Raw genomic sequence first — 25,618 nt, forward strand, 5'->3', positions numbered from 1 at the left:
TACTGTTGCAAGTTAAAATAGTAGAATAAACAAGGTGCAATGAAAAAATGTGGTTGTACATCAGCAGTTTTTCTCTTGTTATGTCAGTCACTGATAGTCACTCAATTAGCCCACGTCAGCTAAAGTATTTTAGAATGGTAAGTTAGTCTAGCGGCCAGCCATCTAAACTTAGTAATCATGGTGGAATTACCAGCCGGGGGGCCCCCATTGATTTTTGTTATTCAGTCTTACTCAGAAACCCTATCATATTAAAAACTGCATGCAAATTCTCTACACCCTGTGGCAAAATGCGTAGAAGTTTAGGAAATGATATGTAAAATGGCTCATTTTCCTCTCTGCCTCATGGCAAAATGTGTAGAATTGCACGAAATTAACTCTGCTGTCAGATAACGGAATGCTAAAATGTTTTTTTCTAGCAATACATGTATGTCAAGCAGTACAGTAAAAAAATATCCAGCTTTTCTTCTACCCGAATACAAGGATTTTGACAATATCATATACTGTATCTTAACATTTGAACTGTCTTTGCCAAACACCGTCAAGTTACAGTAGCTGGAGCATACTTCCTCATTCCAATGAAGTTCACAAACATCTGACCCCCAGAGACCAAAAGTAGACCAACATCCTTAGCGTAGACATTAAAGCCCGTAGATGGTGATAGCGCTGACGCCATCCACGTATTCCTATGGAAGCCGGAAGTATTTGAATTTCAACCACGCCATATTGCTGCATGGGGCTGAATGGCACCAAGAAATTGCTAAGGATCATGGTAAAAGTGGCCGTAACTAGCAAAGGTTCATGGTCGATGTAGTCGTTTTCATCCTGCCTGAGAGAGCCAACTCCACCGGGCGCGAGCCTCCCCGTAGCCTGCCGGCCCGTGATTGGTCTGTGTCAGCACATGGTCCTGTGTGACGACAAATGTAGTAGTCAGAATGAATCACTATTTAATTCAATATCTCCATTTGATTGACCGTAGGATTGAACTTGATGATAATAAACTAATATTAGAGGCTAAAACTGCCTTCAAAATGTTCTTTGGGGATGGGGGGGCGTTCTGGCGATTGTAATTTACATAGGCTTACTAGGCCAGACCAGGGCTTTTGGCACTGCTAGGTTGCTAGCAGCAGCTGACCAGCAGAGCTTGTGACTTCAGGCTCCAGTCTGGACACTGTGGGCCTGATCCTTAGATGGGCTCTAAGGATGGATGGCCAGAGGAATGCCTGATGCAAACTGGTGTGAAGGGTTGTCATCAGTAGGTATTCAGGGAACGAGAAGCGCGTTGAATTGGAGCATGTAGTTGCTCCTCTGCGGTTGCGGCGGCCATTTTTAGTTCCTCATGTGGTTTGATGTGGTCTAATGAACACAGGGTATTTCCCTGGGCCGCACCGCAGATTTAAAAAGACCAACCTTTCTCTGAACCCAACAGCCTGGGATGGGTTACTTCTGAGCATGCTTGTCCTCATACTACCCTCTGTGGAAAAACTTTCAAATAAAACCCCTCACAGCTCGCGACAGTGACCGTGTCAGCTGTATTAATAAATGATTTCATCGACTTTAATTGGCCCAAATCGCTGACCAGATAAGGACTTGACCTAACAAGTTTTACACGTTTCCCTGATTCAACTCCCCCCGCCAAAATATGTCGAACCCTTTTTTATTTTTAATCAGGGGCGTAATCTAGAGGTTTCACAGCTCACCTGCGTCCTCGCGTTAACACCCTATCTCATATATCCCAGGTTTGGAAAATGGGCTAACGCTGTCTTGTCTATTAGGTTACACATTCTAATAAAGTGGAATGAGACTACACAATGCTATCTCCTCCAGCTAAAGGAATCCCCACTAATGGCTGTGAATTCAATATGAACAATGTTCCTAGCCGAAATATGAACACTATCCCTCTATCGCCTCCAACGCCCCATGCTCAAAGGTTTAACCGCCACAATGATACACTTCATATAGCTACCTAATTCGATTTCAATTGACATTTTGTGAATGGGCATTTTGGGTAACCTATATACTGGTGTAGGATCTTAATTGGAGCCGGGTTTGCTACAGCAGGAAAATTATCCTGCAGCAACAGGAAATGTGAATTATTATGTGGATTTTTTTTAGAGGTAGATACATTTTTTGTTAAGGAAAATCAAGTCTGAAATGTAAAAGGTGAAAACTCTTCTCGATGTGCCCTTGAGCAAGGCACTTAACCCTAATTGCTTTTGTATGTTGTTCTGGATAACACCATCTGCTAAATGGCTAACATGTAAAGTGTAAATTACAAACTTTAGAATACTTTTTAAGCCTTGAATACACTACAAGTGTACATTTTCCATGCTGTGCAGGAAAATTCTCAGCAACAAAGAGTGATCAAATTAAGATCCTACACCTGTAGGGTGTACTTCCAATGCCAAAATTAAACTTTTCATGCTTGCTTATATCTTTATAGTTAAGCAATGCTCAGCTAGCCTTCTGTACAGTTCCATTGTCTATTTCCACTAAGCATCAGTCATGATGTTGAGTCTCCACTCTTTCCCACTGAACCTCTACATTGTACTTCACATAATGATGGTATCAGGCACACAATAAATCTGTGACAAGATAAGAGAGCTCGCCCAGACGTGTCCAATCATGATGCACACATGCACACTCACCCCGCTTCCCTGCCACAAACACATATAACCCCCTACCCCGTCTCCAACTCCAACCGTATGGATAATTAAGGAGCCTGATTGGTCCCTATTATGACGGACTTAATGAAGCTTTTAATGGAAATTAGTACCAGTTGGCTGAGGCCCTGTATATCAGCCGTGGTTAGTATGCTGCAGGTGAACACAGTGAGCAGCACAGTTAGACAGAACAGAAAGCAGAGCAAGCCTCCAGCTCTGTGCCTGGGTCCCAAATGACACCCTACTCCCTATGTAGTGCACTACCTTGGAACAGGGTCAATTGAGCTCTGGTCAAAAGTAATGCACTATGAAGGGAATAGGGTAGCATTTGGGACTCGGGCGTCTCCAACACCAGAACACACAGAGATACTGTAAAGCGTTACTATTGCCTCAAGTCCTAATGCCTTCAGTTGCCCTAAACAACACTTCACGCAATGGGCAACCAGCAGTCAGAAAATATGATGTTTTATGTTGTTTCTACTGCCTGATACTGAACATAATGTTCAAGGCAAGCGTTTGCTTTTGTGTGCTTTAACGCCATGCTAATAGTGAGGTATGAGGCTATCCCTTTAGTTTAGCTGTGTAATAGTTAGGTATGAGGCTATTCCTTTAGTTTAGCTGTGTATTAGTGAGGTATGAGGCTATTCCTTTAGTTTAGCTGTGTAATAGTGAGGTATGAGGCTATTCCTTTAGTTTAGCTGTGTAATAGTGAGGTATGAGGCTATTCCTTTAGTTTAGCTGTGTATTAGTGAGGTATGAGGCTATTCCTTTAGTTTAGCTGTGTAATAGTGAGGTATGAGGCTATTCGTTTAGTTTAGCTGTGTAATAGTGAGGTATTAGGCTATTCGTTTAGTTTAGCTGTGTAATAGTGAGGTATTAGGCTATTCGTTTAGTTTAGCTGTGTAATAGTGAGGTATGAGGCTATTCGTTTAGTTTAGCTGTGTAATAGTGAGGTATGAGGCTATTCGTTTAGTTTAGCTGTGTAATAGTGAGGTATTAGGCTATTCGTTTAGTTTAGCTGTGTAATAGTGAGGTATTAGGCTATTCGTTTAGTTTAGCTGTGTAATAGTGAGGTATGAGGCTATTCGTTTAGTTTAGCTGTGTTGGCCGTTTCCCACCGTAAATATCAGTGCAGCCGCTTTCAAAGCCAGGAAAATCAGCACTTCAGCGCTCGCACAACGTTCAAGTGTTTTAATCGCTTAGGGCTTGTAGGCTTTGAAATGGATACAAATCAACAAGGAAACAGGATTCTCTCTCCCAATAAGCCAGCGCTGTACAATAATACCGTTTATAACTTATATGAAAGCATGGTTTCACATGAAAATGTTATCTCTGTACATTGTTGAACCACAATTCCCATCGCCCCTAATCCCAAACAAATATGACACACACGCCGCTGTGCTTGCATTGTCGTACTTAGTAAATCAACAAATCAAAGAAAATGTTACTAGTCACGTGCACCGAATACAACAGGTTGAAACCTTACGTTGAAATGCTTACTTACAAGCCACTAACCAACGATGCAAGAAAATGTTTTCTAAATGATTTTCTAAAAAACCTAATAAACTAAAGTAGATCAACAGTAGTATACACCAAGTTACTGAACAAGTCAGACAGGATTAAATGCTTTCTCACATCTGATCTGAGACCAGGGCTTGTATTCACAGAGTGTCTGAGAGTGCTGATCTAGGATCAGTTTAGACTTTTAGACCATAATGAATAAGATTGCATAGACACCGGGCACCTGATCCTAGATCAGCACTCCTATTCTGAGACGCTTTATGAAAACAGGCTGTGAGTGTGTTCCGGGGTACTGCTCTTCTCACTTGCCTCTCTCCTATCTATGGGAATCCTCCCCAAACAGCTCTGTGCCAGCACGGGTGTAAGCATGGAGACTGCGTAGGACCCGGCAAATGCAAGTGTCACCCCGGCTTCACTGGAAAAACCTGCAATCAAGGTAAGACCGTCCTCCTCACCGCCGACCAGTAACTGGGTTGATGTTGTGATCGTGACATTGTGATGCTTAATGACGTTGTGATTACACCCTACACTAAGATTGGATAGAACACTTGGTGTCTTCTGTGTGAAAATACACTGTACCTTTCATACTCCTGTAGAGAAAAAGGGAGAGAGAGTTAGTCAGTTAGTGCGAAAGAGAGAGAGTTGGAGAGAGAGAGAGAGATAGAGTTTAGGTAGTTAGTGAGAGATAAGGAGAGAGAGAGAGAGTTGGTGAGAGAGAGAGAGATGGGTACTTAGTGAGAGATGAGAGAGCGAGTTAGTGAGTGAGAGATGGAGTTGGTGAGAGAAAGAGATAGTCAGTGAGAGAGAGTTGGTGAGAGATGGAGTTGGTGAGAGAGAGAGATAGTCAGTGAGAGAGAGAGCCATAGTGAGTTAGTGGTCGTTCTAATCTGAGCCAGCATGCCTTTACTCAGTTCTTCAAGGCCCCTTTCATCCACCTCCATCCAGACCTGCTGACATTAACATTTTCCAAAGGAAACGAATGGAAGTCAAACTTCACCCGGCCCTGAGCGAGGGCATGATAATCATTGTTTATTGTCTACAATGCACACAGACATAGCAACAGGAACAGGCGTATTAATGTTGCCGTTTTATTCATTGATTCATAGCTGATGCAGGATACAGGCAGCTCTCTCCATAGTGGTTAGATACTATAATCACACAGGAGAGGGTGGTAGAAACAGCCTGAATCAGCACAAATGGAAATGCCTGCTGTGCGCCGGGGCCCACACACACTCACACACACACACACACACACACACACACACACACACACACACACACACACACACACACACAGTGAATGATGCCTGGAGTGCAACCTCCCTCTGCAGATAACATCTCAATTACTGTCCTGAGATAACTCAGAGAGCAGGCTGAAAACGCAGTGCAACGAGTAGTCCGTTGAGAGTTACCACACAGTGAGTGAGTGAGTGAGTGAGTGAGTGAGAGTGCTTGCGTGCGTGTGCGTGTGTGTGTGTCTGTGTCTGTGCCTCTATATTGAATTGAATGACCCCCTCAGTCAGGGTTAGTTTCAGGTAAATCCAAGTGGCTTGAAACTACTTGTGGAATTGACGCCTTAAGACAGGAATAGGATAGCATGTAATTAAAAACAAGAAGGGAGAGAGAGAGAGAGAGGGGGCGAGAGAGAGGGTGCGAGAGAGAAGGGGGGAGAGGGGGTTAAAATCCTTTCCGGAATGTAGAAATGAGTCATCGTACATGTCTCAGGCTAAGGTGGCCCATGGCAGGTTGGCTGAACTTTGATGTAGTCGCTAGAAAAAGAATCAAACATGGGTCATGTTCGTTAGTAACCAAAGGAAGAGAACAGACTCAAACTGGGAGGGACTACTTAGACAGGTCCAATAAAAAACATTACATTTTAGTTTTCAGCTGCAAAATGTTTTAAAACATTTTCCGTTGCGTGCTCTAATGAACACCTCTGACTTCCTTACTTCGACTAGGACGGACGTTGCTCTTTTATCAATGTACTAATAATAATTAGACTTGTCTGACAAACTATCATTTAAAAATATTCAAATGCTAAAGTGTGCTTGGAACTCAGTTGGCAGAGCAGTGCTGTAGACAAGCACTTGGCTTTGACATCTGGTGTGACTGACTGAAGAGCTCATTAAAGGGGCAATCTGGGGATTTTTCAAGCGATCGATCATTTAGAGATCATGTATGTCTAATATATTTAACCTTCAGCAGGAATCATTCCACGTCACCTTAGAAACATCATTAATTATTCAAAACCTAAAGATTGGATTTCTTTTCTCCATTCAAAGTAGTGATTTTCTGTTAACTGCTGATTTACCGTTCTAATGTCAGTGGAAGACACACTGTGAATGTTCATTTTCCTTTACGCCGATACTTGATTGATCTGTCTATCTGTCTTATGTTTAATTCATGTTCGGTTAGACACCCACTTAGAACTGTAATGGTTGAAATAGTGATGTGGCGTTGTAAACACAGAAACATGTTTACAAGCAGTAGTTACAAGTATAACACAAAGGCTACACGCACACACACGCACACACACACACACACACACACACACACACACACACACACACACACACACACACACACACACACACACACACACACACACACACACACACACACGCAGTGCAGTAAGGTGCATGCTTGGGGCTAGGCATTCTGCTTCCACAATAACTGAGTGGTGAGCACAGAGGAATGATCCTCAAGGCACTGTAAATAACAACAGTGTTAAAGCACCACAATACAGCAGATGTTTGTGACAGCGACAAGAGGGACCATAGAGGTGATCGTTGAGGAGAATTCACTCTCCCTCTTACTTTAAAGTCTCTCTGTCGAGAATCCAGCTTGGTTAGGAACGTGTCAATATGTCGCTCTTTCTTCCTGTACCACTGTAATGGCTAGACCAATGTATACCCATGATCTATTCATATTAGTGAGCAATCATTCCAGCAACTTAGTGTTGGGATTAGAGGTATTACAATTATACATTGTACATTGCTATTAATTCCATGTCATTGATCAAACATCCCCTGCAATAACACCAAATGTTCAAAATGTTTCGCTCTATCACAATTACTGATCAGAACCGTGTCCAGCTTGTTTTCAAATGTTAACGCTTTTATTAATTTACTTTCTGCAGTTCAAACAACGGATTTACCAATCGCAGATTGCCCCTTTAACAGAATGACATCTTGTCATGGTGGGGCCATGGTGGTGGGGCCAGATGGGTACTGATGCTGTACCACACCAAATCAAACTCATTACCAAGATAATCCAGTTAGCACTGAGACGACGTGCCAGAACCCCCCCCGCCCCCCCCCCCCACTCCATCACTCCCGCAGATCAAAATCCCTTTAATAAGATGATTATTTTCTACGGGAGGTTTCAATTAAACCCTTGTCTCCCACTGTTTAGATGCCATTAAAAGGTCCTGTGAGGGAGGGAGCGCCATGTAACCGTTTCAGACATCAAAAGAAAAATATCTGTAATCGAGTTGTACAATTATGAGACCTCCTCTCTCCATTTATTTTGCTCTCTGTCTCTCTCTCTCTACATTTATCTCTTTATTTATCTCTTTCCCTCTCGTCTCCCCCCTCCCCCTACATTTCTCTCTCGTATACGTGTCAGCGAGCCAGCGGCATCTCTCCAAATATTATGCTTCACGTACCTCAAGTTGAGTACCGCTCGGCCTTCATGTCATCCTCAGCGCTTTCTATTCTGAGAGCGTTAGCTAATATAAGGTTTGGAAGTAGCCTTAAACCTCTGTAGTTAGATGATGTTAAATACCCCTGTTTAAGGCTTTTTTGCTGTGTTTAATATCTGGAAACTGAGCACGCGCTGACACTCTATCTAGATATCTATCTATTTTAGTAGACACTCTATCTAGATATCTATCTGTTTTAGTAGACACTCTATCCAGATATCGATCTGTTATAGTAGACACTCTATCTAGATATCTATCTGTTTTAGTAGACGCTCTATCTAGATATCTATCTATTTTTTTATTTTAGGAGACGCTCTCATCTAGATATCTATCTATTTTAGTAGACACTCTATCTAGATATCTATCTATTTTTTTTATTTTAGGAGATGCTCTCATCTAGAGCGACTTGCAGTAGCGAGCAGGTACATTTTCATACTTTTGATTCGTACTGGTGCCCCGTGGGAATCGAACCCACAACGCTGGCGTTGCAAGCAGCATGCTCTACCAACTGAGCGTCATTCTCTGTCTCTCTTTCTCCGTCTCCGTCTGTCTCTCTATGTCTCTTTCTCTCTGTTTAGTTGGGGTGATATTTGTAAAGTTGAAAGTCAAACACTGCAGCTGCCACAGGATTACAAAGGATACTTTACATGTCATCATATGATTAGCCTTGTGTCACCCAGGTCTTTGTATTGTTCAATTACCATTGTACTCCATCCTTATCAAGGTCACCTAATGGTCAGTAGGCAGGCAGGCAGGCAGGAAGACAGACAGGCAGGCAGGCAGGCAGACAGGAAGACAGACAGACAAGAGGCCCTGGACTGGACCAAGTTGGCAAGGAAGTAGTTAGACCAGGTGGTTCAGCCTGGTTCAATCAGGTAGTCACTACTCTCTCAATAGCACACACACACACACACACACACACACACACACACACACACACACACACACACACACACACACACACACACACACACACACACACTCTGAAGTCCAGATATACAGGTGGAGGGTCAGACTGACTGATTACTCTCTCTGACTCCGAGACGTTGTCTCATGTCATCGCTGACGCAAAGGAATGCTGGAGGGAGAAGAAGAAGGAGAAACAGGCTCTCTCTCCTTCTCTCTCTTTTTTGGTGTGATTCTAGTCTGCAAATGTGTAATCCTCTTTGCTGCATAATGTCGTTCTTGCTCTCCAGGAATGCAGTCGTGGTCAGAGGTGTACTAATCCCAGAGTGTGTGTGCGTGGGTGTTTCTCCCATCGGCGGCGAGCTCTCACTCTCTCTCCTTGTGTGCTGTTTTGTCTCCCCCTTCCCTCCCCTATATAAGAAGAGGAACTGGACTATGTAACCCCCCTAACATGGGACAGTCACCCCCCTATCTTTCTTCCTGTGGACCACCAGCCTCCAGCAGGGGTGTTGATGGAGGGTGAGATAAACAGTGGGATAAACTTGGGCCGAGTGAGAATGAATGTCTCCTCCTCTTTTCCTCCTCTCCTTCCCTCCTCCTTCTAGGAGAGCCGATACCAGAGCCTGGCCTGGCTACAGGAATGGCAGAGCGAACGCCAAGCATGCCATGATGCCAATATGCCACACCACTCTGTGCCTCTTTGCATTTAAACCCCGTTTCTATTCTTGACTCCTATTCCAGCAACTCGGTTTCCTGTCTTTATTTGAATCTCTCTCTCTCTTCATCCCTCTCTCTCTCTGTTCTCCTTTATCCCTCTGAAGCAGTGGCCTTTTCCTTCATCAATCAGCACTGAAAGCTGCTGTGCTATTCCCAATTTCTTCCTCTGTTTTTGTTTTTCGTTCTTCTCCTCCCCCCACCTTCTCTTATTTTTCCTGAAATTCCGACAGCTCGGAAGGGGAACCATCACATACATGGGTTCTCATGGTTTCTCAGCCACCTTAGAACAATGGACCACTCTGTCTGTCCGGCGTTATCGTGTTGTTTTATTTCAAGACCTGCATGTTCTTGACCAGAGAGCCCCCTGGGTAATCTGTTAGCAAGTGATAGTGGCGTGTCAGAAACGCACCACCGATGCATACCTTGCAGCAGTCCACCCAATAAATCACTTGGACTACTCTCTCCTTCTCCTCTCTCTCTCTTTATCTGTATCTCTCTCTCTATGTCTCTCTCTCGCTCTCTCTCTCTCTATGTCTGGGGTGGCAGCTAGCCTAGTGGTTAGAGTGTTAGGCCAGTAACTGAAAGGTTGCTGGATCGAATCCCCGAGCTTTCAAGGTAGAAATCTGCCGTTCTGCCCCTGAACAAGGCAGTTAACCTGTTCCTAGGCCGTCATTGTAAATAAGAATTAGTTCTTAACTGACTTGCCTGGTTAAATAAAATGTCTCTCTCTTTTTCTCCCTCTCTCGATGCATCACGACAGTTCATTGACAGTAAATAGTAATATCTCAGTGAAGGGTTCAACTCCAGAGACACTGTAAATAGACTCCCAAGACCTTGTCAAGTGGTGGTTCTATCTCTCCTATCTGTCAGTCCTATCTGTTATCTCCTCTCTCATCTCGCTCTCTGTCTAGCGTTCGTTATCTCCTCCCGTCTCCCTCTATCTTGTCCATCTTCCAACAGGGAGCAGACTCAGCCAGGCTGTGTATGTCATTTGGCTGCGCTAGTTGCTGCTCGGCTCTTGTGCTGTCTGAGAACGTGACCCATTCCTTTCCCATCATCCTCTTCATATACATTTTCAAGCTGTTTTCAGTTGTCACTGCCTGGGCAAGCAAATATATATATATATATATATATATCTCTCTGTCTCTCCTCTCTCTCTTCTCTCTCTTCTCTCTCTCTCTCTCAATGGACAATGTTTTTTATGTTTCTTTGCCTTTGACCCATGTCTCTCTCCACAGCAGCTCTTATTAATGATGAAGGCAGAGCTCCGGCAGACAAAGCAGGAGTGACAGTGGGAGAAATGGCTGACAAATACCAGCTCCAGGGTTCTGTGTGTGTGTATATATGTGTGCGTGCGTGATTACTGAACTGTCAGGGAGGGTAGTGGCCAAATGAAAGGTGACAATAGAAAAACAGGGATGTCGACCAAAATAGCAGACAGGGTGAGATGTCTTTGAGGTGTTGTCGCTAGTCGAGAGGGCATTTTGTCATGTTTGTGTGTTTGGCCATGTTGCTGAGGAGATGCTAATGATAGTTAGCGACAATCCCTGTATGTCAGTAGTGACAGTGCTAATGATGCTAACAAGACTGTGTTGAAGTGTTTGGAATTGTTCTTTGACCTTGACACAAGTTTGAGTTACGCTTGGAAGTTAATGATAAAAAGGATTAGGATTTTTATAACACATGTTAAGCACCCAATATATCCAGTGTGGTTATCGCCCAAAGGAAATCTCAATGACATTGTTTCGTATCACTCCATTCTACATATGAATTCACTGTTTGATGATAAAGAACACCGACAGGTGCTAATGATTGTCTCTCCAAAGTTACTCCACAAGGAGAGACATAGTCTTTCTTTTTATAATACAGATGACCAAGTAATTGCGCCTGGATTATTAATCTCAGAGTTGAAATGGCCACTTTAGTTTCTCATTCTGTCAACGATTTCTAGTTGAATGTCTTGGTGGGAGTCGATATTTAATATGATGACTTTGTCGTGACAGCTCCAGATGCGCCATCTCTTCTCGTTTAGTACTCAAGGGTATCAAGTGTAGAAGATGAAACACACAGACACAGATTTGACAGAGATTTGTTCATTATTCACTATGTTGTATATAAAACTGTAACAGATTAATTTGCTTGTGGGGTAAAGTAATTATTCACATTTAGTACAATATAAACTACTCATGAATGTGTTTTATTTACTAAAATCTTTGTTTTATATAAACCACTGACACCAATAGAGAATCTTCTCTTAGAAACCAATAGAGAAGCTTCTCTTAGAAACCAATAGAGAATCTTCTCTTAGAAACCAATAGAGAAGCTTCTCTTAGAAACCAATAGAGAAGCTTCTCTTAGAAACCAATAGAGAAGCTTCTCTTAGAAACCAATAGAGAAGCTTCTCTTAGAAACCAATATAGAAGCTACTCTTAGAAACCAATATAGAAGCTACTCTTAGAAACCAATATAGAAGCTTCTCTTAGAAACCAATATAGAAGCTACTCTTAGAAACCAATATAGAAGCTACTCTTAGAAACCAATATAGAAGCTTCTCTTAGAAACCAATAGAGACGCTTCTCTTAGAAACCAATAGAGAAGCTACTCTTAGAAACCAATAGAGAAGCTTCTCTTAGAAACCAACAAAGAAGCTTTTCTTAGAAACCAATATAGAAGCTACTCTTAGAAACCAATAGAGAAGCTTTTCTTAGAAACCAATAGAGAAGCTTTTCTTAGAAACCAATATAGAAGCTACTCCTAGAAACCAATATAGAAGCTTTTCTTAGAAACCAATATAGAAGCTACTCTTAGAAACCAATAGAGAAGCTTCTCTTAGAAACCAATATAGAAGCTTCTCTTAGAAACCTATAGAGAAGCTACTCTTAGAAACCTATAGAGAAGCTTCTCTTAGAAACCAATATAGAAGCTTTTCTTAGAAACCTATAGAGAAGCTACTCTTAGAAACCAATAGAGAAGCTTCTCTTAGAAACCAATATAGAAGCTTCTCTTAGTTGTTTTGTGTGAATTAGTGCTATTGGACAATTGGAAGTCAAAACAAGTACACCACAGTGTTCTATTCTAATCCCTCCCCAACCTGTTCTGTCAGACTGTCAGTCATCCCTTAACATTTACTGTATTCTAGTACGCCACAGTGTTCTATTCTAATCCGTCCCCAACCCGTTCTGTCAGACTGTCAGTCATCCCTTAACATTTACTGTATTCTAGTACGCCACAGTGTTCTATTCTAATCCCTCCCCAACCCGTTCTGTCAGACTGTCAGTCATCCCTTAACATTTACTGTATTCTAGTACGCCACAGTGTTCTATTCTAATCCCTCCCCAACCCGTTCTGTCAGACTGTCAGTCATCCCTTAACATTTACTGTATTCTAGTACGCCACAGTGTTCTATTCTAATCCGTCCCCAACCCGTTCTGTCAGACTGTCAGTCATCCCTTAACATTTACTGTATTCTAGTACGCCACAGTGTTCTATCCTAATCCGCCCCCAACCCGTTCTGTCAGACTGTCAGTCATCCCTTAACATTTACTGTATTCTAGTACACCACAGTGTTCTATTCTAATCTGTCCCCAACCCATTCTGTCAGACTGTCAGTCATCCCTTAACATTTACTGTATTCTAGTACGCCACAGTGTTCTATTCTAATCCGTCCCCAACCCGTTCTGTCAGACTGTCAGTCATCCCTTAACATTTACTGTATTCTAGTACGCCACAGTGTTCTATCCTAATCTGTCCCCAACCCGTTCTGTCAGACTGTCAGTCATCCCTTAACATTTACTGTATTCTAGTACGCCACAGTGTTCTATTCTAATCCGTCCCCAAACCGTTCTGTCAGGCTGTCAGTCATCCCTTAACATTTACTGTATTCTAGTACGCCACAGTGTTCTAATCCGTCCCCAACCCGTTCTGTCAGACTGTCAGTCATCCCTTAACATTTACTGTATTCTAGTACGCCACAGTGTTCTAATCCGTCCCCAACCCGTTCTGTCAGACTGTCAGTCATCCCTTAACATTTACTGTATTCTAGTACGCCACAGTGTTCTAATCCGTCCCCAAACCGTTTTGTCAGACTGTCAGTCATCCCTTAACATTTACTGTATTCTAGTACGCCACAGTGTTCTATTCTAATCCGTCCCCAACCCGTTCTGTCAGACTGTCAGTCATCCCTTAACATTTACTGTATTCTAGTACGCCACAGTGTTCTATTCTAATCCGTCCCCAACCTGTTCTGTCAGACTGTCAGTCATCCCTTAACATTTACTGTATTCTAGTACGCCACAGTGTTCTATTCTAATCCGTCCCCAACCCGTTCTGTCAGACTGTCAGTCATCCCTTAACATTTACTGCATTGGAAATTGACTTAAGCCCAATGGCACAGCGGAGGATTTAAACAGACCGTTTCTCCCCTACCACCAATCACGGTGCTGACATGGCCTTAGCGGGCTAGCCAATTCACATTAATACCGTGGTATACGACCAAGGTACACGTCCGAGGTACACTCCGCACCTCGTCCCATTCATCTATTTAAATCTGTAGCATCTGTTCGATACAGACGGGCATGCCAGCAGCCAAAGCACCCAAAGAATGCATTCCCATTCCGCGCGTTGCCCCAGAGCTAAAGATGGCGCCGCGCATGGTTTTACTCTGAAGTGGGCCAGGCTTTAAAACGACCGGCCATCATGTACAGCTGAGATGGAGATCTATTGACATGGCATGCCTCAATTAGACATGGAAGGGGGTGGTGTAACTTAGATAGATGTTGTTCTAATGTTGTTGGGACGGTGTGGGGGTGTGTGTGTGAGTGTGTGTGCGTATATGTGTGTCACTCCCCTCCTTACGCACACACACACTTAAAGGGACACTTCTGGATTTGGGGAATGATGCATTGTATCTATTTCCCCAGATGAACATGAACACGTGGATACTATTTTTATGTCTCTGTGTCCAGCATGAAGGAAGTTAGAGGTAGCTTCGCGAGCCCATGCTAACTTCCCCAGCCCAATGACTGACTGGAAGTCTCTGGGTATCTGCTAGCATGCTAGTAGTTCACCTGACTCTGGGAAAGTAGATAAAGGGCCTCATTGCCAAAATCCTGAAGTATCCTTTTTAGCACTCCTGGTGGTCCCTGTTCTCCCAAGGGACCCTACTTCCAAGCACACTTCAAAAGGTGTCCACTCCAGGTGCAGTACATTATCAAAAAATGTAACCCCTTGAATTGTATCATTTTTCAACTGTGGACATCAGTACTCTTATGGAACACTTACTCAACCCCACTGTTGGTGTCTGTGTTTCAGACCAATGTAAAGATAATGACTTGAGTTAGTGTCTGTGTTTCAGACCAATGTAAAGATAATGACTTGAGTTAGTGTCTGTGTTTCAGACCAATGTAAATATAATGACTTGAGTTAGTGTCTGTGTTTCAGGCCAATATAAAGATAATGACTTGAGTTAGTGTCTGTGTTTCAGACCAATGTAAATATAATGACTTGAGTTAGTGTCTGTGTTTCAGACCAATGTAAATATAATGACTTGAGTTAGTGTCTGTGTTTCAGACCAATGTAAATATAATGACTTGAGTTAGTGCCTGTGTGTTTCAGACCAATGTAAAGATAATGACTTGAGTTAGTGTCTGTGTTTCAGACCAATGTAAATATAATGACTTGAGTTAGTGTCTGTGTTTCAGACCAATGTAAATATAATGACTTGAGTTAGTGCCTGTGTGTTTCAGACCAATGTAAAGATAATGACTTGAGTTAGTGTCTGTGTGTTTCAGACCAATGTAAAGATAATGACTTGAGTTAGTGTCTGTGTGTTTCAGACCAATGTAAAGATAATGACTTGAGTTAGTGTCTGTGTGTTTCAGACCAATGTAAAGATAATGACTTGAGTTAGTGTCTGTGTGTTTCAGACCAATGTAAAGATAATGACTTGAGTTAGTGTCTGTGTGTTTCAGGCCAATATAAAGATAATGACTTGAGTTTTTCTCAGCAGTATTTGACAGGTGTTGAGCCTCGGGTACATTCTATTCTCTCTGAGCTCACACAGCGTGTAACCTTAACAAGGGATAGTTTTCTAATAATATCTGCATAGACTGGTGGGGGGGGGGGGGTAGGGGTGGGGTGGGGTGGGGGGGTGGAGCTCCAGACATTTACGGTCACAAAAAGAAACACCCTGAAATCAGCGATGGAGTTGTCAAGGCGATACACAACAGTAATGTCACCATCGGTAGGAACTTTAAAAGGTTACGTACGAGGAAGCGATTTGTTTTTACCATTTGCAGCATGTAATAAGCAGCTTGGTCAGTTGGAACAGCTGTTAACTGTGTCTTCCTGTGAAAAGAGGAGGAGAGGAGGAAGGTAGCGGCCGGGCTTGTCTGAACATGGAAACACTTCACTTCCTTTAGGCACTTACCTGAAACTGGCCCCCACCCTCCACACCCCACTCCCTCCCATATACTCCATACAAATGATGTGCTGGGCTTGACCCAGATTGACCCTATGCCCTTTGATCTCTCGCTCTCTCTCTCTCATCCCTCTCTCCTGCTCTCTCTCTCTCTCATCCCCCCCTTTCTCTCTCTCTCTCTCTCTCATCCCTCTCTCCTGCTCTCTCTCTCTCTCGCTCTCTCTCTCTCTCTCTCATCCCTCTCTCCTGCTTTCTCTCTCTCTCGCTCTCTCTCTCTCTCTCTCTCTCTCTCTCTCTTATCCCTCTCTCCCTCTCTCTCATCCCCCCCATTTCTCTCCCTCTCTCTCTCTCTCTCTCTCTTTCTCACTCTCTCATCCCCCATCTCCCTCTCTCTCTCTCTCTCTCACTCTCTCATCCCCCATCTCCCTCTCACTCTCTCCTCCCTCTCTCCTCTCTCTCTCTCTCTCCCTACCTCCAGACACAAAATAAGTGTGGGCTGAGGAAGCCTAACTCCTGCTTTTCCTCTCTTTCTCCTTCCTCTCCGTCCCCCACGCTACCTCCTTCTGATTCCTCCCTTTCTCCTCCCTCTCTTTCTCCTTCCTCTCCGTCCCCCACGCTACCTCCTTCTGATTCCTCCCTTTCTCCTCCCTCTCTTTCTCCTTCCTCTCCATCCCCCACGCTACCTCCTTCTGATTCCTCCCTTTCTCCTCCCTCTCTTTCTCCTTCCTCTCCGTCCCCCACGCTCCTTCTGATTCCTCCCTTTCTCCTCCCTTTCTCCTCCCTCCCTTTCTCCTTCCTCTCCGTCCCCAACGCTACCTCCTTCTGATTCCTCCCTTTCTCCTCCCTCCCTTTCTCCTTCCTCTCCGTCCCCCACGCTACCTCCTTCTGATTCCTCCCTTTCTCCTCCCTCCCTTTCTCCTTCCTCTCTTTCTCCTTCCTCTCCGTCCCCCACGCCACCTCCTTCTGATTCCTCCCTTTCTCCTCCCTCCCTTTCGACTTCCTCTCTTTCTCCTTCCTCTCCGTCCCCCACGCTACCTCCTTCTGATTCCTCCCTTTCTCCTCCCTCTCTTTCTCCTTCCTCTCCGTCCCCCACGCTACCTCCTTCTGAATCCTCCCTTTCTCCTTCCTCTCATTCTCCTCCCTCCCTTTCTCCTTCCTCTCCGTCCCCCACGCTACCTCCTTCTGATTCCTCCCTTTCTCCTCCCTCTCTTTCTCCTTCCTCTCCGTCCCCCACGCTACCTCCTTCTGATTCCTCCCTTTCTCCTCCCTCTCTTTCTCCTTCCTCTCCGTCCCCCACGCTACCTCCTTCTGATTCCTCCCTTTCTCCTCCCTCTCTTTCTCCTTCCTCTCCGTCCCCCACGCTACCTCCTTCTGATTCCTCCCTTTCTCCTCCCTCCCTTTCTCCTCCCTCTCTTTCTCCTTCCTCCGTCCCCCACGCTACCTCCTTCTGATTCCTCCCTTTCTCCTCCCTCCCTTTCTCCTCCCTCTCTTTCTCCTTCCTCCGTCCCCCACGCTACCTCCTTCTGATTCCTCCCTTTCTCCTCCCTCCCTTTCTCCTCCCTCTCTTTCTCCTTCCTCTCCGTCCCCCACGCTACCTCCTTCTGATTCCTCTCTTTCTCTCCCTCCAGACCTGAACGAGTGTGGTCTGAAGCCCCGGCCGTGCAAACACAGGTGCATGAACACATACGGCAGCTACAAGTGCTACTGCCTCAATGGCTATATGCTGATGCCTGACGGGACATGTGGAAGTGAGTGGAATGTCACATGACGTGGGTCTGTGTGGTGTGAACAGTGTGACGGTCTGTCCCTCTTCTCTTCGTTGACTCTGTTTGTATTTCTCTGTCTGTCAGTCTGTTGTCTCTTAATTTTTTCCTTTCTGTCTCACTCTCTCTCTCTTGCTTCCTCTCCCTCACCTCAAATGTATTCACTCTTTAAAGCCATTAAAATACTGTGCTCTCTCTCCAATTATGAAGTCCATTTTCACATCCACGATTAGACCTTTGACCACACTACGGTCTCTCCTGCTATGATAAAATGTTTTGAGAAAAAAAGTCAACATCCCATTCTATCCACTCACCGTTACCGCTACAGGCAGGCTCTGGGGAGCCGACCCCAGTATGCATCCTAAATGACTATAGGCCCTGGTCAAAAGTAGTGCACTGTATAAAGAATAGAGTGCCGTTTGGGACGCACCCCCAGTCAAATATGAAGTAGACGTGGACTTTAACCTTTGTATATAAAATGGGACTGTTATTGCTTAGCCCTGAAGGTATTCTGACTCCTCCTGTAGAGGGGATAGTGTCTGTGCTTGCCCTCCAGTAACCGCTGATATTTTTATTTCTCCTTTCCTTGCACCTTTTGCAACCACACGATCTTATCGAGAACCTTATAAAAGTGTGAGAGTGCTCACTTGGGTGTTCCTTTGATGAAAGCAGTAATGATATCGCCCCCACGTGAATGTGGAGGCCCCCTCTTTGAGCGGCAAGCTTGTTTTGCTTTTCTGATTTGATTCTGGCGGCGGCAGAATTATTTACTACTTTTACCCATCAGGAACAAAAACCACAAGATACCCGTGGAGGTATAACATCAGAATATCCATGTGTGTTCTATCTACATATGTCGAGTGTACAAAACATTAAGAACACATTCCAAATTGCGTTGCCATCAGAACATCCTCGATGCCTCGAGGCGTGGACTCTGCAAGGTGTCCAAAGGATTCCTCAAGGATGCTGGCCCATGTGGACTCTAATGCTTCCCACAGTAGTGTCAAGTTGGCTGGATGGCTTTTGGGTGGCGGGCAATTCTTGATACACACGGGAAACTGTTAAAAGCTTTAAAGATACTTCTTGAACCTTTCTCCTCCCCTTCATCTACCCTTTTTGAAGTGGATTTAACAGGTGACATCGAGAAGGGATCATATCTTTCACCTGGTCATGGAAAGAGTAGGTGTTCATAATGTTTTGTCCACACAGTTGGGAGCTATGTATTTTTTTTAGGACACCTCAAGTATTTGTTGATCTTCCTCTCTCTTTCTCCTCTTCCTCCTCCTCGTCTTTGATCAACAGGCTACTCTAACGTTTTATCAGCCTGGCCTGCGTCCCTCCTCTCCTTCCTCCTCCTCGTCTTTGATCAACAGGCTACTCTAACGTTTTATCAGCCTGGCCTGCGTCCCTCCTCTCCTTCCTCCTCCTCGTCTTTGATCAACAGGCTACTCTAACGTTTTATCAGCCTGGCCTGCGTCCCTCCTCTCCTTCCTCCTCCTCGTCTTTGATCAACAGGCCACTCTAATGTTTTATCAGCCTGGCCTGCGTCCCTCCTCTCCTTCCTCCTCCTTTCTCCTACAGTCTATTCCAGAGAACCTGCTGCAGCAACAAACGTAGCAACTTTCATGTCCTTTTTTGGAAATGTTGTGGAAGAGAAGTGGGGGGGGGGGGGCCTCCACACAAATAAATGATTTTATGTTATTTTGGTGAGCAGCTTGAACTCCTGAACGACCAATGAGAATGGAACTACAGAGTGGTGTGTTCAGGACAAACAGGAGGGCGAGAGAAGAGAGGGTGAGAAAGGGTTGAAAGTGAAGTGAAAGGAGGGTGAAGGGTGGGTATTTTGTGAGTGCCAATATTCCACTCTACCTAGGTTGTGATCCAGAGAATATTGCTGTAATTAATCCTCACTGTGAGTCTTCCTGTGTCCACGCACCCGCTTGTGTGTGTGATCTGTGGTGTGTGTGTCCTTAATGTTTGTTTGTGTGTGTGTGTGTGTGTGTGTGTGTGTGTGTCCTTAATGTTTGTGTGTGCATGTGTGTGAGAGAGAGAGCTAGCTATAACCTGCTGCTGTATCCCCTCCAGATACCCGTACCTGTGGTATGGCCAACTGCCAGTATGGCTGTGAGGTGCTGAAGGGAGAGGTGCGCTGTCAGTGCCCGTCGCCAGGGCTTCAGCTGGCGCCGGACGGAAGAACCTGTGTGGGTATGTTCTGTTCTAGTGTTAAATATATCAGCACGCACGCACATAAGCGTACACACACACACACACACACACATCAAGATGTGTGAGCCTTATTCAATTATTCAACGGCAGAAGAAGCGTTACTTCTTTTCTTGTAATAGAAAAACGTGAGACGGGTGAGTTTCTTTCAGTCTTGTCAGCCTTTGAATTTGCTGAAGAGATGATCAAATGAAATTTGATTGCCACAGAGCTCGACAAAATACCCTTGGAAGCAATGAAAACACAAGTTAGAATATCAAATAAGCCCTTGAATGGGGAAGACAGCAGCAGGGAGAAGAACCTTCCTGTTGTTCTCAAACATTCTTCTTCACTTTCTGCTGGCCCGTTGGCATTCTGAATGTCCTTGACAACCTCAATGGTGATTCCCTCTCTCTCTCTCTCTGAGCTACTAATTACATTTTTACTACGTGGAGACTGCATAATGGCCTTTTTTAATGAAGGTGAATGCACTGACTGAAGTTCACTGGGAGAAAAATGACCAGGGATCTCTCTCTCTCTTACATGCCACCACTCAGATGAGTACATTTCAGGTGGACAAATTGAGGCAGTTAATCCGTGTCACATCTAAATGCAGGCTCTGTCTATTGGCTCAGCTTAAATACAAGCTCTGTCTATTGGCTCAGCTTAAATACAAGCTCTGTCGATTGGCTCAGCTTAAATACAAGCTCTGTCTATTGGCTCAGCTTAAATACAAGCTCTATTCGCTCAACTTAAATACAAGCTCTGTCAATTGGCTCAGCTTAAATACAAGCTCTGTCGATTGGCTTGGCTGAGCCTTAAGGCGATGCACTCTAGTCGCAGTTTGAGACTGAGGGGAGGCAGTGGGGGTGTGGCTTTAAAACAGAGGCACATCAATCATTGTTGTGGAAGGAGAGAGAGGTTTCTAGCCCAAAGGTGTCTTCAACCCTTTTCAGAAAGAGGAGGGGTTTTTTAATGGAAGAGGGTGTCTGCTTTAAATCAATACTATGGTGAAGGGTTACCAGTGTTAGCAATTTATGTTATTCTTCAATAACACAAACTCCAAAGCAAATCAGGGTGAGATCGTCCTCTCAAACTCTGCATGGTGAATTTATCTTCAAAATATTCTTATACCAGAGAGAGTTGATAGCTGTTCCAGGGTAGGATGATTTGGATGCGTTATATGGGGTGGCAGCGTAGCCTAGTGGTTAGAGCTTTGGACTAGTAACCAAACTGTATCAAGTTCAAATCCCCGAGCTGACAAGGTACAAATCTGTCGTTCTGCCCCTGAACAAGGCCGTCATTGAAAATAAGAATTTGTTCTTAACTGACTTGCCTAGTTAAATCAAATATGTCCAGTCTAGTAGTCTCTTTGTTATTTTGTGTTGTTCCTCTGGCAAGTGAAGAGGCCCATGGCAAGTCCATGTCAAATCCCTCAAAAAATGGGTACATAAATCTGAAATGCTGCAATCTTTTGACAGGCGATGGAGATTGAGAGGCGAGAAACATGTTGAGGACAATACGCTATGATTAACGAGTCATCCTGGGACTAATGAGTGCTGATTAATGATTAACTCCTGGGATTTTTGGATTGTTCCAGAAACTAGAACTGAATATAAGCCGATAAACACTAAATATGAAGTGATTGAATGAAACAGCACTGCTCTTTCTAGGCAAACAGTTCTTTTCATGGGTAGGTTTTCAGACAGAAAAGCAGTGATTGATTGGAAACCTTGTATATATTTTGTCCTGTTGTAGGCTACCCTATAGTATGCATCCATCTTTCTCTTAGACTCTCCATAACACTCGGTAAGTTTCAAGTTGGTGTAACTGTCAGAGTGGTTTCCCTCATGCAATATTTTACAGCACATTAACTCAGGGTTTTAAGTGAAAAAAGACTCAGTCCTTTAGTCCTTTCAATGTATTCCTGCCCATGGAACTACAGAGGTGGTTTGAGTCTACCCTGTAAGCTGTTAAAACCTTCACCACCGTGGTGTGTATTGTTCTGATCATAGGATTTAATACATAATCGGCTTTCGTTCGTGTTTGAATAAACCCAAAGGAGAGAAAAGAAGAAATAAGGAGAGAAAAGACCTGTGAAAGAGAGGAAATGCTGTTATTTTGAAAGATGCAGATGAACCTGTAGGCTATAGTTATATATGTATTCATGTAATACCTATATGTGTTGATGTGTTGCTAGCCAACCTAAGCATACACGAAGAGACATGTATTTCCATTGATTTCCATGGATATATACGGCTTTGGTAGAGGTGAAACTATATGTTTATTAATAAAGAATGGAAACTAGCTAGCTGATTAAACGATGGTATTTATCACATGTATTGAATCAGAGCCATGATATTGTACAGCCCTTCCTTCTTAGCATTAATGCCTCTCCTTCTAAGTATTAATAAAGACTCAACTATGAACTGTAGTTTCACCTGTAATGTTCTTACTTCCAGACGTGGACGAGTGTGCGAGCGGCATGGCCACGTGTCCCCGGTTCCGTAAGTGCGTCAACACATTCGGGAGTTACATCTGCAAGTGTCACGAGGGCTTCGACCTGCAATACATCAACGGGAAGTACCAGTGTGTAGGTACGTAATGAGGTCATCCAGGCTTCCGCACGTCTTACCTGGGGTCAATAGGTCAAAACGGGCAGGCTTGTTGAGATGTTTTGACCCATCGCCGAGTCATTGCGTCTGGAGCGCAGGTGTTGTTTTTACATTCATCATTTTGAGAGAGAGATAAGAAGAAAGAGAGGAGGGGAGAGGGAGAGGGAGAGGGAGAGGGAGAGAGGGAGAGAGGGAGAGAGGGAGAGAGAGAGAGAGAGAGAGAGAGAGAGAGAGGGAGAGAGAGAGGGAGAGAGAGAGAGAGAGAGAGAGAGAGAGAGAGAGAGAGAGAGAGAGAGAGAGAAAAAACGGCATAACCTTAATAAATCCTGTCAAATCTCTAAGTATTTACTGCATCTTCTCTGAACAAATCACATTCACTCTTTAATCTTGAACAGAGAATCATTCAGTAAGTCTATTGGAATGACGCCTCCTCTGTTCTCACGCCTTTGAGATGTGTCAACAATCAAAAATTAAACACTGTCAGTTGCAGTTGTGAATTGTTCACTAAACTCCTCATAACGTATTATCTGAATGGGTGAGGGTTTTAATGAACTAACAAGCATTCTTCGTAAAGTATTCAGTGTACTGATTCTCTCTCTTCACTCTAATAAATAGCACTTCCACTAATAAAAGGAGACGTTGACGTAAACGCTGAACTCCCTCTCTGAGTGAAGGGGAAATTAACCTTGGCCAATTAGCATGCTGTACTTCTGCTGCCTTTCACTGTGTTTATGTGCTATGCAAGAGCTCTCTTTTCTTTCTTTCTTTCTTTCTTTCTGTCTGTCTGTCTGTCTGTCTGTCTGTCTGTCTGTCTGTCTGTCTGTCTGTCTGTCTGTCTGTCTGTCTGTCTTTCTGTTTTTGTCTCTCCCCTCCCTCCCTCCTACTCAGCTATGTGGTTCTCCTGTCTTTCAGATGTGGATGAGTGCTCCTCAGGCCAAAACCAATGCAGCAGTTTCGCCACCTGCTATAACACGCCTGGTTCCTACAAGTGCAAGTGCAAAGACGGCTACAGGGGGATGGGCCATGACTGCAAACGTAAGCTAGGCCACTGAATGGCCCCGCGGCCCCTCTCTCTTTTTTAAGGGGACAGGGCCCCCTTTTTATTTTCTTTGGTGGTGTTTTTTGAAGGCTGGAGGGAGGACCAGATTACGGGGTAGGAAAAGTAGTCTGCAACCTAAGAGCAAGGGGCTGAAATTCTTGTCTTCGTAATGGCTGTCACTCATGAGTGAGAACTCCGCCCCTTATCGTCTAGTACGGCCATCTTTAACTTTAAAGACAGTCAAACGTTTTCCAGACGTCAGATGTCTCTTTCTTTTTCTTCTTCCTCCGGCTAGTGTCTCCTTCCTCTAAAGTGATAGACCCCTCAGATGCCTGTGTGTCTCTTTTGTCTTTGTTGTTGCTGTTCGCACAGCGGCTCAATGGCAAAAATAAAAGTCATCTATTATCATGATATATCCCCAGTAGTTGAATATTTTGACTGAACCACTGTACGCCAGTCAGTGTCGGCATCTCAAATTGCACCCTATTCCCTATATAGTAAACTATTTTTGACCAGAATGCTATACGCCCTGGTCAAAAGTAGTGCACTTTATAGGGAAACGGGTGCCGTTTGGGATGCTACCAGTGTAGCTAGCAGCACACAGAACCCCTCCGCCCGCCAAGACCACTAGCAGAATCCCGACACTGGTATTTGAAACAATCTGTCGCCCTACCGGTGTGATACAGAAGTGGCTCAAGGGGGAGGGAGTTGATTTGCGATATCCTATTTGTTTGTCACATGCTGTATCAAAGCCCCTCCGTAACCCGAGAAAGCTTGAGCCGAGACTCTCTTTGAGAAGCCCCACACCCCTACCCTCACCCCCCTTCAGTCCTCAATCATGGAGCCCTTTTTCCTCAAGTCGTCCCTAAATGCCTTTTCTATTCTGCCCTCCGACCTGTGGAATGCGAGGACAAACAATAGATGGGTCTCGCGTCTCTCCTTCATGACATCAGAGGCTTTGGGGGTGATCCTGAGTGCAGGGATTTTTCTAGGTGTGGTTGGTATCACTCCACACATGAATACCAGCTAGCTGGTTGTCTGGCTGGCTGTCTGGCTGGCTAGCTCAGGGCTGAGAACTATGACTGCTCTATCAGGGGATAAAGTGGAAATTAATGTTAGAAAATGAGCCTTGATATAAGGGGGTGATTTGGTTTCAAAGATAAAACATTTAAAGTCCCTCAATGAGGGGGAGTATGCTTTCTGGATACAGAGATAAAGCTGGTTGCTTGTTTACGCAGGTAAAGTCATTGCAGATGAAAGAGCTGGCCTTTCTTTCCAACGGTCAGTTGGTCACTGCAGTCACCACTTCTTTATGCCTCATTAACACCAAAGAAGTCAGGGTCGTGTTCATTAAGCACCAAACTGAAGAAGAAAATACACTGAAACGGAGGGACTATCTGGACACCTCCAATTAGAACCGCACATTTGTTTCCATTGCAAAACATTTTGTTTTATGTTCTTTTCCCTTCCAGCCATTCCCAAGGTGGTCATCGATCCCCCCAGGTTCCCCCCGAACCACCACAACATTATCCCTGACTCGGACCACAAGAGGACCACCACCACGATCCGACCGCCCATGACCGCCAAGAGAGTCGCCCCCACCGCCCCCAAAAGAACCACAACCACTCCCAAACCAACGACCACGACCACTACTACTACAACTACTACTAGAGCACCTTCTACAACCACACTACCACCTCCCCCACCTCCTCCAAGGACGATGCCCCCCGCCCCTCGTAAGCCAGTGGTCCCCACGAGACCACCAATCATACCCACCAGGAGACCCCCTGCAGTCACCCGTAAGCCCTATGTGCCCCCACGGCGTCCCGCCATCACCTCTCCACCGCCCCCCACCCGCAGGACCCCACCCTACGTGCCCACACGCCGCCCGCCTCCCCCAAAACAGCCCGAGCCGGTCACCCCAGTGGACAACACCATCGAAAAGGAGGTCACCAAACAGAGAGGTGACGTCCACAGTAAGTTTGGTTTTTGTCTTGCTTGAGGTTTACATTGACTGTTATGCATAGAGTGTGTGTGTGTGTGTGTGTGTGTGTGTGTGTGTGTGTGTGTGTGT

General features: G+C 44.6%; 1 protein-coding gene across 9 annotated transcripts in view; it reads left to right on the plus strand.

Annotated features, from left to right (window-relative positions):
• Positions 1-25,618, plus strand: part of LOC110497316 (nephronectin) — a 56,943-nt gene that overhangs the window by 15,348 nt on the left and 15,977 nt on the right. For 3 of the 9 annotated variants that reach the window (XM_090210248.1, XM_090210246.1, XM_090210247.1), the window contains 7 exons: positions 4,525-4,617; positions 9,211-9,309; positions 17,554-17,673; positions 19,774-19,893; positions 22,353-22,487; positions 23,418-23,540; positions 25,017-25,520. In XM_090210248.1, the coding sequence (XP_090066374.1) occupies positions 4,525-4,617; positions 9,211-9,309; positions 17,554-17,673; positions 19,774-19,893; positions 22,353-22,487; positions 23,418-23,540; positions 25,017-25,520 (1,194 nt within the window). The remainder of the gene's footprint in view (positions 1-4,524; positions 4,618-9,210; positions 9,310-17,553; positions 17,674-19,773; positions 19,894-22,352; positions 22,488-23,417; positions 23,541-25,016; positions 25,521-25,618) is intronic. The other 6 variants (XM_090210251.1, XM_090210249.1, XM_090210250.1 and 3 more) reach the window with 2 other exon arrangements.

Source organism: Oncorhynchus mykiss, chromosome 19, assembly GCF_057628025.1.
Source record: "Oncorhynchus mykiss isolate SJ-2025 chromosome 19, ASM5762802v1, whole genome shotgun sequence".
In the NCBI taxonomy this organism is placed as follows: Eukaryota; Metazoa; Chordata; class Actinopteri; order Salmoniformes; family Salmonidae; genus Oncorhynchus; species Oncorhynchus mykiss.